Here is a 15,092-nt window from a genome sequence, read left to right as displayed (position 1 = left end):
TTCCAAAAAGAATTACCGCATAGTAAAATGAATAATACAATTTTTTCAGTAGGAACAATCCTTACACAAATGTTATTTTACACATTAATCGCAAAATATTACATTGCAATGCATATATGCATCTTTGTAGTATTCGGACACATTTTTAACCTACGCTATTCGAATCTCGTGAGTCATACAAATGGTCGCTATCGATCCATTATTTAAAAAAAACCTAAACGAATTGTTACGAAATATAGGAAAATTTATTACCTTCAGTTAGTTCATAAGCCTGAAACTGACATAAATGAAACATGGTCTGAAAACGAGAAAGTAAATTAGCAACCGGAAGACAGAAACAAGTGAAAAAAAAAACAGAGATAGATCGATACATGTATAATTACATTTGTAAGAAGAATAAGTTGGTCCTTTTGTACAACGTATACTGATCGAAAATAACTATACTTTACGTATCTATACTTACTTTATAAGGATAGTTTAATTAAGACAAATAACGTTGATACAAACAATTAAATGTTTCCTTTCAATTGAAAATTCAAAGGGATTATGAAGGTATTGATTATTGCAGATGGAAATTTATACATACCGTAATCCAAAGCAGGTTGTGCGTGTTTTTTTGTTTTTGTTTGTTTGTTTGTTTTGTTTGTTTTGTGGGTTTTTTTTTTGCAAATGCTTGCTGATAGAAATTATTTCATTGTTTATATGATAAGCCATTGTATATAGACAACTGCAATTTTATTGAAAAGAAGTTATCGTAGTGTACCTTAATGGAAATCCTTATTAGAAATCACAGCATTGTTGTTGTATCCTTCAGATGAAACGAATTCGGATTTTTTTTTTTATCAATTATTTGTTTTCTGATATCAAAAGCAAACAAATACATATAATTTTTGACATCGACTAATCTATTTTTTCTATGATAATAAGTAAATTGAAATTATATTTTTTATATCATATTTGTCTTTTCTATATCAAACTCTGCTTAAAAGATTAAGGCAAATGAATATTTAAATTAAACAGGCGATTGGATCTTAGAATTTAAATTTCAGCAATCTAAAATTTACATGTATGTATATGTCTGAAGGCAGGTCATTAAATATCACAAAAATAAAATTTTAATACACCCATTAACGATTGCATTTGATTTAAATTATCTAAAAACACAAATCATTGATTTCAAAATTACCTCATTGTTACATTCTTTTCACGAAGATATCTGCTTTTTTTTTTTTTTAAAGAATTCATCATAAAAAAAAAAAAAAAAACACTGAAGATCTCAGAATATGATATTAGTGTAAGCATTTTACTTTCTTGGTATAATTAAACTAAGCAAATAGTTTTTTTCTGAACTTGTAAATACTAATCAATGTATAAGTCCTCATTCAACTTTTTCGTATTTTGTAAATACCAATATCAACCACCCTCCCCGTCCCAACTTGTAATTCAGGGAGTGGTTGTATTCAACCTATTCATTATATTATACATGTAAGCCCAGCTTTATGTAGTTCAAAATAAGACGGTCACTCCATTTGTTTTCTACTGTACGTACATTTAACCTTCTGTTAAATAAACGAAGTTTATTGGGTTATCTTCTTTGGGGTCTTTATTGGCCATACAATAAAATGGAGAATAGAAATATATCAATATTGCTACAAGTAGTTGATAATAAAATGTGTGTCATTGTAATATGAAAAGAGCAGCTACCAGCGGTCTGTCAAACTAATCCGCCTTAAAAACAAAAACATTCATTTTAACAATTCTTTATAAAAATTTAAATTAGCTGGATTAGCAAACTTGAACAGGTTTCAAAAGATTAGAAATCATGGGCTTATACGTTTTACATTGCAATATCATTCCATATTTAACGCAGAAGATTATACAGAAATCTGTGCTATATTGTTACTCTCGGGACGTTTTGTATAATACGATTATATTGCGAACGCTGGCTTTAACTGACAGAAGATCAGAAAATAGGAACACGTTTTGGGATTGTTAACGCCATTCCTTTGATAGTATGTGACCAAAAGAAAAAAATAAGGACTGAAGAAGAGTGAGATTTTTCAAAATGTATTTTGGAAATTGCGCTCTGGTTTTGTTCTTCACAGTTGTGACGTATTCAAATGCGGCTACTTTTCCTTCGGGATGCTCCTACCACGATTTAGTAGGGTCGGTACATCTGTACAAATGCACGTTTGGCACTGTATCTCTACCTCTAACCTACAGCGGTTTCAACAACCCTCTGCCACAATGGATCCAAATAACAAAAATTAATGGAAACATGAACGCTGGATCCTTTACTGGGTTTGGTTCCTATGATACAACCCAACTCAGCCATGACAAGAATCCAACTCTTCAGCTGTTCTGTACCACTGGTGGATCCTTAAATCTTCAGGCCACAAGCTTCAACACCATGGGGTACATCCAAGAAGTCGAAATTTCCAACTGTAACGTTAATTTACCAGATAATGTTTTCTCGCCTTTTGGGACTCTGAACAAGTTGACAATTAGCGGGGGCACCCTTACCCTGAATGCTGGTTCTTTCTCTGGACTGACCATTGCGCCGATTGATAAATACACCGACCCCGCGGGGGCACTGATCATCAAGGACCTGACCCTCAGTGGAGATTTTCCAACGGGTGTCTTTAGTCCCATCAACGGGACGAAAACAATCCGCCTAGAAAATATCGGCCTGACCAGCATCAATAGCTCAGTCTTCTCAACCAACATTGGTCTGCACACTCTCTCACTGAAAGAAAACGCGATTGTTGATACCATTCCGACCGACTTCTTTGATGGACTAGATGGACTAGTCAATTTTGATCAGACATCTTTCCTTTGGACTTGTACTTGTGATAATGTCTGGTGGTGGCCAAAATCTGTCAAAAAAGGCATTACCATTCATGGAGCCGCCATCTGCAATTCTCCTGCTGATGTGGCTGGTATGTAATGTCGATCAAATGATAGAACCACCTGTTTAACTATACAATATATCAGTTATGTTGTGTTTAACATCTAACTTTTTTTTATTATTTTTTAGGAATGCTTGTCACAAAGTATTACGAAACTAGCTGTGCCAAGACCTCCGTCTGTGGTGATACTATGGGTAAGGATTTTCAAGTCTTTCAATCTAAAATACTCTTTCCGAACGAAAACATATCATGAATTAATATTCAGTTGTATCAAACAATAATCGAACAATGAATTAAAATAATTTCTCTTTCAGGAGTCGCTATAGGTACCACGTGTCTACCTATCGGGTATTTGGTCGGGTTCGGCCTCATATTTGTGATGCTCATCTTCTGCATTGTATCACTAGCCTGTATCTGTCATATGAAGAAAACCGCTCTGGCTGGTCCAGTTAAAAAGACCCGCAAAGGACCCCCAGCCCCGGGGGCCAACAAGAGGGGAGGGGGAGGAGGAGGAGGCAAGGAGAAAGGGGGTGCCGAAAAGAAAAGACGAGGAAGTGGATGGGTGTGATTGAAAACATTTTACATGTACATTAATCGAATTAAATACATCTACATGTATTTCAAACTTAATATGATTCCGGGTTTAAGTAAACCAACATGTTTGTAAAGTAATTTATCAATTCTTAGTTGTTAAATGAAGAATGCCTTCCTGTTTTGTGTATAACATACCAACTAAAAAATGTTATATCTTTATTTTATCGATTACAAAATAAAATTGTTCACCCATGGCCAAATAAAGTATGTGTTTGATTAGTTTTTCGCGTTTACAATTGTCGATAGTGTTTATTTTACTGTGGAATGATTATGTAGGGCTAGTTTTCGTGATATTTAATTGTTCACGGGTTCATAGGGACGAAATTTCGTGGAATTATATATTTGTATGATGAATCAGTACTAGTATAATTCGTTGAGGATTAATTTTATAGTTATAGATGGGGGGGGGGGGGGGGCACTTAATACCTTAAAATTAAGCCTACACGAATTCTAACTATTCCACAATAGCTGTCAGTGTACATGTGCTGTCTGTAGAGTCAGATTCGGATGTAGCGTTCCATCAGAGCGCCTGTAAATTAGGACTTTTGCAATATGCTAGTATTCCCCCCCCACCCAAAAAAAATGGAAACATACTGAAAACGTCATGATTATAATGTATACAATTTTATTATTCTTTGGTTATATTTAAATCATATAACACACAATATAAATGCAGAAATAAGTGATCAAATAACATTACATGTGTATATGCTGACAAGGCAATTAAATAAAATACAATAAATCATAATGTAACAGTTGAAAGACTGATAATATGAAAGCATACAATGTATCATACAATAAAAAGAAAATCGACTCAAAATCACGAGATAATAATTCGTAATAACATGATCACTAATTCGTTATAACAAAATGTCTAATTCGTTAAAATGAGATACTTGCTCGTTATAAGAAGATACTAATTTGTTATTACGAGAAAATTATCTCGTTATAACGAGAAACCTAACTCGTCATAACGAAAAACTTAAAATCGTTATAATGAGATAACTATCCCGGTATTACGAGATACTTAACTCGTTATATGAGTAACTAATTCGTTGTAACACAATACAAACTCCTTAAAATGAAATGCTAACTTATTATTACGCATTAATTTGAATCTACTGGGTGGGTTTAAATACAAAATTTACAAATTGACATATTGTAAATTTTGTATTTAAACCCAATCAATAATTAAAAATTTATAAAATGACAGTAGAATAACTGTAATTTTACCTATAAAAACAGATTTTTTGATAAAATTTAAACCTTGTTTGTATTGAAAAAAGACTAATGAGAAATTATATGTAAGTGTGATTTATTTGAATTTTAAAATATTTTACAACATATACAAGTAGATATGCTTATATAAAGAATAAGTACCGTACGATTGAATTTATTAGACCAAATCAATTTAGTTTTCTAAACTGATTTTGAAAGAAAATACCGGTAAAATGTTTCAATTTTTATTTTGCAACTCAACAATATTACTTGAGCAACGTTATATGTAATTGTTTAAGAAGTTAATACAAATTTCATGTGTCTTACTTAAGGCTTTGGTATTAGAAAAAATGAGAACGCAAGGGATTATTTAAAAATAGTCTCAGGTCGTGATACGTGAATAATTTAGCACTTTGGGGTAATCCTCAATTTTAAAGAAAAATATTGAGACCAATTTAATCGCCTTATACCATGTTCGATCACTGATTATTGAACTCCAGCTAAAAGGATTATGTATCAATAATATGGCACTGCTTTGTGATCCCAGATTGGGGTTAAAGGAATATATCCTACGAGAGAGAAACAAACCGTGAAGAAACACTGGCCAGCAAAATGGCGGCGGGAAAGTGGTTCTGCTTCTCCCTAGCATTCTCCCTGTTCGTCTTCACCCTTGGGAATCCCGCCACTTGTACAGAAAAGGAGGGAAACTATGACAGCGTCAGGCCAGTGCGGTGCACCCTTCCCGGGGGTGGGACTCTGTCTAACACCTTTACTACCTTCTCATGGCAAAGACTGGAGATGATCGATTACCAAACTGGGATCCAGGCCAGCCATTTTTCAGGATTTTCGTCAGCTTCCACGGCTACATTCGATTCCTCTTACTCCCACTCGCTGACAATCAACTGTAAAGCCGGCATTTCTTCCTTCACCTTGGCTGCCAATTCCTTCTCTCAGTTTCCAAACCTACAAGTGTTAGAGTTTGTAAAATGCCCCATCACGTCAATTCCCGCGAACGCCTTTCCCGGACACTATCTGGACCACCTGATTTTTACTGGTGGAAAAATTGACTCTGTAGATGCCAATGCATTCAGTGGTCTCAACATCAGCAAGCTGTCCATCCCGGGTGCTGTTGGAGGTATAACTATCAACAGCGCTTTAACCGCGGGCCTTCCAGAAAAAGTGTTCGATTCTTTGCAGTCTATGGAATATCTTGCAATTGAAGCCGCCTCGGTCAACACTATCACAGTCGGCCATGTTGGGAATATCACAAATCTCCGGCATCTAAGTCTCAGTGAGAATCTTATCACTAATTTAACCAGTGGTATATTTACCAATCTAAAGAGTCTGGCCTATCTTGATCTGAGGGAAAACAAATTCACCTGTACCTGTACAGACCTTTGGTTCCTCAAATATGTTGCTGACAACTTCATCACTATGCTTGGAGGACCAGTGTGTGATACTCCGGCCTCCCATAACAGTAAGTGGGACATTCCAGTATAACATCTGTCTAATGTATATATTGAAGTTTTGACGGGATGGAGAAAAATATATAGCAAATCATACAAAGTATATTTCTGATTTTTTGTTGTACATTTCAGATAAAAGAGTGACTGTTTACGACTCAGAGATTTGTGCGGTGGAAGATGTTTGTGGGGATACTGTTGGTAAGGGCATTGTTGTTATTGGAAAGACTTCGTGAGTTATATAATACACTAATGTTTGACCACAATTTAATAAACATGTGCAATTTTGGATGAACATCAACAAATATTGTTGATAGCATTTTATTTGGTTGAAAATTTAATTGATTAAGGATACCGGTATGTTGAATTTTATTATTGGTAAACATGGACTTCTTAAAGCAGAAAATGGTTTCTAGTTCATTAACCACCAAATTTAGCAAATTTTGTATCCAACTGAAAAATACATTTTCGATAGAACGGTAATTGACTTGATCGCATCTTTTTGATATTGAAATTCTTCATTTGATCGTTTTTCAAGGAATTGCCATGTCAGGCAACTGCATACCGCTGTACCAGATGATGAGTTTTATAATGCTAATCATCATCTTGATCATGTCCTGCGTGGCTCTTGGATGCATCTGTAAATCTCGTAAAGATCTCACGAGAATTCAGAGAAGAATGAAGAACAAACGTGCTAGTTCTTGGAATAGGGTACAGGAGGCCATGAAACAGAGAAGTGGAGCAAAACAAAAACCGCCAGTCGGAAAAAACGGATGGGTGTGACAATTGAAAACAAAGGTCATTTACAAAATGTTTCAATATAAATATGCAGAAAAACATTATAAGCACAACATGGCTGTTTATTTGGGGCAATGGTGACATTGTTAATCAAGCTCGCTGGATATATATCTACAATGTGCATGTATGATTGTATAAAGCTCGTTTCTTTATTAAGCCACAAGGTTGTTATTATTTCCTGTTTTGTTTTTTCTGTAATAAACCATTTCATGCTAAACTTTGTTCGTTTTATGATTCGCAATTAAATAAATGATTATAATTAGCATTCAAAGAATATTTGATACAACTGTCCTATAACTTCTGGTATGATTTATCTAAAAAAAATAATTAATTACATGTATACATACAACATGACCATTTACAACAATACTCCTTTTTTAATGTATAGTCTATGAAAGGTACGAATCAATGGATATTGAATTAGTAGTTCAGTAGAAGCATGGGACGAAGATGCATGCTTTCAATATCTGCTGACCCTATCACAAATATTTCAAATAAATTAATAAAATTTAGAGGTTTAGTTTGTATAGGCTTCGGTCTGTTCATCTGATGTGTGTTATCTATTTTGAACTTATTTATTTATTGTCATTTTTATATCAAATTCCATTTCAAAATAATTTTGTAGGGTTTTTAACATTTATTAAGACACAACGTAAAGCTTCCAATTAATTATTATGACAAAGTAAAGAATATTCTTAAATGAAACAATATATTATTGTATCTTTAAGGAAATATTCATGTGATCTTTAAAAGAGATAATTCGGGTTAACCAAATCAGCTCTAGATCTGGTTATATCGAAATTGCTTATTAAACGGCTTATCGATATGATATCACATATTTCAATTTGTACGACAACATGTTATTTACCAGATAACGAACACTTGAAAAATTACCTACATCAAATGATTCACTTTTTTCATCTTCAATGATGAGAATATGATGTAACGACATTAAAGAAAAAGGAATTGCAGTTTTACATTTTATTTTAATTTAGCATTAAAGAGAAAATTTACGATTTTTTTAAAAAATTTTTTTGTTGTGTTTGGTTTTAGAATGTTACAATAATGCTGTTTAAAACAAATCATGACAAAACACTTCAATCACTAAAATCCTCGATTTAATTGCGAAACAATCACAATTTTTTAAAATAAAATCTAATAGACCGTACAAAACACCTTTAAATGTGTTGTTATAATCTTATAAGGTTTTCTGGATTATGAACTACTTTGTTTAAATGTGACAAAACCTTTAATGTCGTTCAATTATTGCCTTTTAGTACTTGTAAACTCCACAGATTGGATTATATTATCCGTGCATAATTTTATTTTTTGGCAGATTTAAGTGAGGCCGGAATTTGACCTGGATTGATTTAGTATTATTAAATGGTTAATCCGTATGTATTGAAGAAAAAATCAGGTTTGTCCTACTAAGGCCAAGTAATTATAATTCTCTCTAATCGTCTAATCCTATATTACAGCAAGAATTAAGCCAGTAATATACAAAGTTTGGTCGAGGCCCTGTGCTTCCAGACTAGCAATGTGAAGGACAAACCCTAAAACAAACGGATACTTGTATAAACTACATCCGTCAAAATGGCGGACAAGTTGGTGTTCGTTGTTTGCTTATGTCTTCTCCTAGCCCCATGGCTGGAAGCAAATCCGACAGGATGTGTTGCAAAGCCCGGAAACTACGATTCTACTATTCCAACACAGTGTACATACGGGTCATTCTCGACGCCTTTAGCTCAGACGTCTTTTACGACTCTGTCCACGCAGAGAATGGAGTTTGTGGAGTATCAGACGTCATTCACGTCCGCTCAGTTCTCAGCGTTTTCAAGCACAACTGGATTCAGCACCAAGCATCCAAACTCAATTACGATAGCCTGTAAGTCAGGGATCTCCTCCTTTGCCTTTGGTTCCAATGCGTTTTCAGATTTCCCTAACGTGGTAGAAGTCACCATTATTAACTGCCCTAGTACCACTTTCCCAGCTTCTGTATTCAATGGACTTACTTTGAGTAAACTGACTATCAAGGGCGGAAGCATCGCATCAATAGACGCGGGAACATTCACGGGACTAACCATCACCAACATGAACATTACGTCCGAGGAGAGCGGACTTATCATCAAAGACTGTCCGATCACAGGGACGCTACCGGAGGCCTTGTTCTCAACGCTAACCACTATGGAATACCTTATACTAGAGGGACTGAACCTCGACCAACTAGAAACGACCACTTTTACTAATTTGACCAGTCTTCGTTATCTGAGCTTTGCCAATAACAAACTTACGAACATTACTGAGGGTATCTTCGGCGAACTGAGAGCCCTCACTGAAATCAATATGGACGAGAACCCGTGGTTGTGCGACTGCGATTCCCTGTGGTTCTTGGACTACAGCCTTTACCACGGCATCAAGCTCAGTGGAGGACCACTATGTTCAACACCTGTAGAATACAACTGTAAGGGAAACCGTCAGTTCTTTCTTTTAGTCCTTCAATTTCATAAGTTCCTTTGACAATAGTATGTGTTTATGATTTTTTTTTAGCAAAAAGTATCTTTATACATTACTTATTCAGATAAACGTGCAACGAAATACTGGGACGAGGTATGTCCAAAGCTTAACGCATGTGGACACAATGTAGGTATGTAATGAGGGATAAAAAGAAATGAGATCATATAACGTTGATGCCATTAAAACAAAAATGAATGGGGATGATATTTTGATGGGTCTGGCATGAAAGGAAACTTGATTTCAATGACTGTCTTTTCAGGGGTTGCTATAGCTCCAGCGACGTGCATTCTGTTGGCTGATTTTATCAGTTACATCCTCGTAGTCATTGTTGTCATCATTTCAAGTATAGCACTTGGAATCATCTGCAAGGTGCGCCGAGATCTGAAAGCCGTACAGGACCGTCTGAAAAACAAGAGAGCTACGTCATGGGGCCGCGTGCAGGAGATGATGAAGAAGAAAGAGGCCAGCAGTGGGGTATCCCAGAAGCCACCGTTCCCGACCAAAACGGGATGGGGAAATTGACATTTCAGAATTTATGTGTTTATGTTATTTTCTAATGCATGTAAGTTGTTTGTTTGAAACAAATCAACTGATTTATGTTCTTTTTTTCTACAGTGTCGACAATATATTCCTCTTTGTACTTGTTTTGAATGTTTGACTTGTTTTAAAAGATGATCGATTGTATTACTGACACCGGTATGTTGATTGTGAAAGATTGGCATTGGTTTTCTAAGCAAACCGTACGAACCTAGGAAAATGGCCAGCAACATATATAATATCAAAGTCCAATTGCATCTTCGACAAGAAAACTATTTATAGACAAAAAACAAATGCTTGTTAAAAAGCACAGCAATAAGAAACATTTTTGTGCTTTTATGTTGTAGATAGAAAGCATTTACTTTGGACAGTTTGTTATGATGCACTCTGAATAAGCATTACAATACTATTGTGTTCTTTATGTCAGTCGAGGTCATTGTGTATCATTGCATTGCGTCAATGCCTAATAAACAGAGTGTAATACATGTACTAGTATCTAATAAATCTTCATTGTATTTCATAAAGTCTTTATCTTAATTGTTAGAAAATACCGGTATTTGCTAAATGTTAATTTGACCAGCATGCCATGACAATCTATACCACTGTGCATGTATATTGTAATTTCTGCTCCATTTCCGAAGAAAAATTTACAATGTTTAAACAACTTCTGATAAAACCGATTCTCATTTTCAAAAACCCTTGTAAGTTGTTTATCCGCAAATGATTGTACGCATCCATTAACTTTTAAAAATTGTTTTAATCATGATGAATTTTGCAGTATTTGTTGCATTTATTTGTATCCGACAATGTTAAAAGATGGAATGGCGTCATATCTTTAAAATCATTATTTTAGATTCACTGTGCATGTATTATTTTGTGTTCGATATAGCTTAGAATGCACGGACTTCATACTACCAAAAATTATAAAAATGTCCATTTATGAAAATATTGGCTTTTTTTTTTAATTCAAGGCACTAAACAACAAAAACAACAATGAAACCTACTTTGACTCACTTTAAACGAACAATCAAAGATTGGCGTAAAATTGCAAAGTAAAATGCTTTATTTCAAGGGGTCAAGAAAAACAACTGCCTCGGAAGGAGGCGGTTTATTCTGCAATTTTAGCTACCTTCTTAATGCATAAACCGCCTTAGAAAAAAAAATGTTTATATCTCGACATGAATCGGTCGTTTATCTAAATAAAATAAATAAATAAATAAAAATCTTTGCAAAGTCGGTATGCCTGGTGCATTTCGGACGCCTTCTTTCGGCTTTTCGACAACTAAACCGTTGCAAAGTATAAATAAAATGCTTATTAGACGACCTATCGTTTGCCCGATGCAGAATGTGCTGCATATAAAGCCGAAATATTTTTTAAAGGTTGTATGGGCCACCTCCATATTGTGTCGTACTTCCTGTCGAAATAAGAAATAAAATCATATGTATAATCTCATAATTATTTTCTTTCTCAAGATTTGTAACAGTATAGCGAAGTGGACTTCGAACTCATACGAGTATGCGAGTCACGAGTTCGAATTACGATTCCAAGGGCTTTTATAATTTGTATCCTTAAAAAACAAGCAGGTTTTGGTCAAATTGGTGAAAGTATTTTGATTATAATCTATTTTTATCCACAATTATATCGACAGGTGTCCCATACTGGTCTTCTTTGTTGATGCATGCATAGTGCATCTCGCTTTATCTACATATTGTAATAAAAAGGGAGATAATCTACATGTATGTATACTAGTAATTAACACAAGAATGAACCCCAAACATTAACCTACCATTAGACGATGAAATGAATTTGTTCTCTTTATCTAAACCTTTATACTTTGAGTCATTTCTCGTTCATTTAAATGGCATATATTTTTTCTCAACAAATAATATGGTCCCAGATTAACTTTATTTTTAATATCTAAGGTCATTAAGCGATATGAAAGCTCTAAAGTAGGTCAACTAAAATGGGGTGACGTTTGCTTATATTTTGCTTATTTGCATGGATACTTATCCCAAAAGAATGTACATTGTAAATGACCACTTATATATACGACACGTAAAGTTCGTGTTTAGTAATCCACTTCAGATTTTTAAAGGACGAATGGTTAAAAAAAAATAACCACCATCGTAGAAATCGTATTAACAGAATAAGTATTTTTGTGAAATCTGTTTTCAAAAACTTTAAGATTTTTGTTAAATTAAAATACTTTTTGAAAGAAATCTTGAAACGCAATTTGAAGAAAAAACGTATAGCAAGGACATTTCATTTTAAACGAAGCTTCATATTTTTCTTCTACACGTGTATTCAACTAAAGATAAAAAAAATTAACATTCATCAGTGTGTCGGCTCATAATCATCGAACAAAGAGGACGAAACGTCATTATATTTTCAATCCGCTTACATTTATCCGCACAAATCGTGTTCCATTTTTAAGAAATTAAATCAATAAGAGTTTCAAACTTTTAAACGTGTTTTACCGTCGCATTATTTAAGGTTTTTACGGATCATTGAGCGCCCGAACATTACAGGACTACATAGGTAGTTCGACCGTTATTTGGAGGAGATAAAAGTATCTCCAAATGAAAACTTTTTTTTAGAAAAACAGTGACATCAGATTGAAAAAATGTCTCTACGATTTTTGGTCGTAGTTTTGGCTGTGTGTTACAGCGTGTATGGAAATCCTCAGGGTTGTTCTTACGATTCCACGGAACTCCTCCACACGTGTAATGCTCGAGCCTGGTCCTTACCGCTGGCCTTTGGAACCTTCTCTCCTCAACCACAAAGAATTCTTCTACGTGAAGTAGATGGAGAACTCCCAAACGGCTCACCAAGCGGTCCAACCTTTTCTGGATTCTCCTCCATCAACACGGGAACGTTTGATTCCAACTATGCCCCAGAACTGATCATTAGGTGTACCTCTAATGGCCAGTTAATCATCACCCAGGCCGCTTTCACCGACATGGGATGGGTAGAGGAGTTGACGATAGAAGACTGCGACATTCTCTCTCTTCCTGTTCAAGTCTTTCAAAATTTCGGAAACATTAACCGTTTTGCCATCATTGGCGGGTCCATTGATGCGATGGTAGGAGATAGCTTTACTGGGATGAATGTCGAAAAAATGACCACGGTGCCTGATCCTAGAGGGGAGTTTATTATCCGGAACAGCCGACTTGTATCAGGAGGTTTTGCTTTTGGCGCCCTTTTCTCGCAGGCAAACGCAACCCGCGTCATCATCGAAAATGCCAATCTGAAATCCATCCAGACCGATATGTTCTATGCCCTACAGAAGATGACCTACCTGTCTCTGAGTAACAATCCCTATACTTACCTACCCACAGATCTGTTCAAGGGAATCAACTCGTTGACCACGGTGGACTTATACGGCATTTCCTGGGCGTGCACTTGTACAAACATCTGGCCACCTACGTGGTTGGGAAGCAACAACATCACCATGAACGGAGATGCTGTATGCGGCAGCCCAACAGCGTATGAAAGTAAGCTCAGGTTTTCTACTGAAAGCGTGAAATGGTTCAAAATGTTATTTATTCTTATATAATATATGTATAAAAACAACGCCATCTTTTCTTCAGATGTAAAAATGTCCTATTATGAAAAAGAACAGTGTCCTCAACAAGATGTTTGCGCAAAAGCCGGACAAACAGGTAATAAACTATACAAAATCATCTTCAAATTTTTTTATTTTCTAAATTCCTGATAAACATGCTCACAGCAAAAAGAATACAGACATCGGGGACGATAAAACCCTCTTTATCTATAGACCAATACTAGTAAGCATCAGATGTCCCTTTTACAGTAAATGACATTGTCCTCTGTCTATCATCCAGGTTTCGTCGTGGGAAGCGTGTGTGTGACCATTCTGGACGTGGTCAACTACGCCCTACTGTTCACTACCTTCGTCCTCTCCCTCGTGGCCCTTGGGCTGGTCATCCACACCAAGAGACAAGTAGGTAGCGCCAAGGACTCCAAACAGAAAGGCAAACCCGCCGCCAAAGGTTCCGCGATCCGGCGCTCCAGTGCCAGCTGGAACAAAGTCACCGACGCCCAAAGCCAGGGCTAGTCACGAAAGACGAAAAATTGACAATATATTTGAATTTTTACCATTATATCGTTATCATTAATGTCGCTGGTTTGTTATACTGTTTGGCGTCTTTGGTCCAATGTAGAATGTGACTTCCTCTTCCTCCAGTGCGTGGCGACGATTAACAACTTTGTGTAGTCTGCATTTTAATTTAAACTCACAGTAATGATATTTTTTTTTACATGAAAGCACTTTTTTAAAAATTTTGATTGATATTTAAAATGTATCAAAAGAACACATTCCTCTGGTGCCAAACAAGCAAATAGAGCTGTATAATCGTGTACAAAGTCTCTAAGTGTACATAAAAAAGATTTAATTTATCTTCATGTCGCACTTTACAAAGAAATACCCCAGTTTTTGTTTCATCTCAATTTCTGGTAGTATGGGGTCCGTTGAGAGTAATAAAACCTATATTGTATGGGTATTTAAATGTAATAATGGAGCCTTCTTTTTGTGATGCACTTCCTATTGAAATAAACAATAAAATCAAGTATAATTTTATAATTTTTTTCTTTCCCAAAACTGAGCGCAATAGGTTAGAGCGTTGACTACAAATCTGAAAGTCATGAGTTCGATTCCCGCTGGTGCTTTTACAATTTTTATCTTTCCAAAAGCTTTAAAACATGTTCGTATGTTGAAGTAAAATTACTTAAACTTAGTTTGATTTAGTTTAAATTACGAAAATAGTAAAATGTTTTAGTATATTACTTCAAGGACGCTGTATATAAGACCGACGGTCGTTATGCTCGAGACTGGTACATACAGTCACTGTCATTAAGAGCCAAATTGAATATAGAATGCGATATAAAAAATAAAAATACTATGTCTTTATTTTATATTATATACTTATAAAAATTAAAAACATAATTAACCAAACATTTTGTACATGTTGTGTATGCTAATAAATAAAAGAAAAAAATAAAGAAAAAGACGTTATGTCCGTCATGTGTCCGTCAAAT

At 35.2% G+C, this 15,092-nt stretch overlaps 4 protein-coding genes across 4 annotated transcripts; all 4 read left to right on the top strand.

Annotated features, from left to right (window-relative positions):
• The first annotated feature begins 1,865 nt into the window (after positions 1–1,865).
• On the top strand, positions 1,866–3,707 carry LOC128188762 (uncharacterized). Its single transcript, XM_052860012.1, has 3 exons — positions 1,866–2,939; positions 3,038–3,103; positions 3,224–3,707. The coding sequence occupies exons 1-3, from the start codon at positions 2,066–2,068 to the stop codon at positions 3,475–3,477; spliced, it is 1,194 nt and encodes a 397-aa protein (XP_052715972.1). The 5' UTR covers positions 1,866–2,065; the 3' UTR covers positions 3,478–3,707.
• A 1,567-nt stretch (positions 3,708–5,274) lies between these two features.
• Positions 5,275–7,199, top strand: LOC128188819 (toll-like receptor 4). Its single transcript, XM_052860097.1, has 3 exons — positions 5,275–6,198; positions 6,320–6,385; positions 6,723–7,199. The coding sequence occupies exons 1-3, from the start codon at positions 5,334–5,336 to the stop codon at positions 6,965–6,967; spliced, it is 1,176 nt and encodes a 391-aa protein (XP_052716057.1). The 5' UTR covers positions 5,275–5,333; the 3' UTR covers positions 6,968–7,199.
• A 1,280-nt stretch (positions 7,200–8,479) lies between these two features.
• On the top strand, positions 8,480–10,141 carry LOC128188752 (reticulon-4 receptor-like 2). Its single transcript, XM_052860000.1, has 3 exons — positions 8,480–9,443; positions 9,561–9,626; positions 9,756–10,141. Exons 1-3 carry the CDS (start codon positions 8,576–8,578, stop codon positions 10,016–10,018), a joined length of 1,197 nt encoding a protein of 398 aa, XP_052715960.1. The 5' UTR covers positions 8,480–8,575; the 3' UTR covers positions 10,019–10,141.
• A 2,382-nt stretch (positions 10,142–12,523) lies between these two features.
• On the top strand, positions 12,524–14,629 carry LOC128188512 (leucine-rich repeat-containing protein 4C-like). The gene is made up of 3 exons (XM_052859609.1): positions 12,524–13,528; positions 13,625–13,696; positions 13,880–14,629. Exons 1-3 carry the CDS (start codon positions 12,658–12,660, stop codon positions 14,110–14,112), a joined length of 1,176 nt encoding a protein of 391 aa, XP_052715569.1. The 5' UTR covers positions 12,524–12,657; the 3' UTR covers positions 14,113–14,629.
• The last annotated feature ends 463 nt before the right edge of the window (positions 14,630–15,092 follow it).

Source organism: Crassostrea angulata, chromosome 6 (genome assembly GCF_025612915.1).
Source record: "Crassostrea angulata isolate pt1a10 chromosome 6, ASM2561291v2, whole genome shotgun sequence".
NCBI lineage: Eukaryota > Metazoa > Mollusca > Bivalvia > Ostreida > Ostreidae > Magallana > Magallana angulata.
This window is presented reverse-complemented; position numbering and strand designations above follow the sequence as displayed.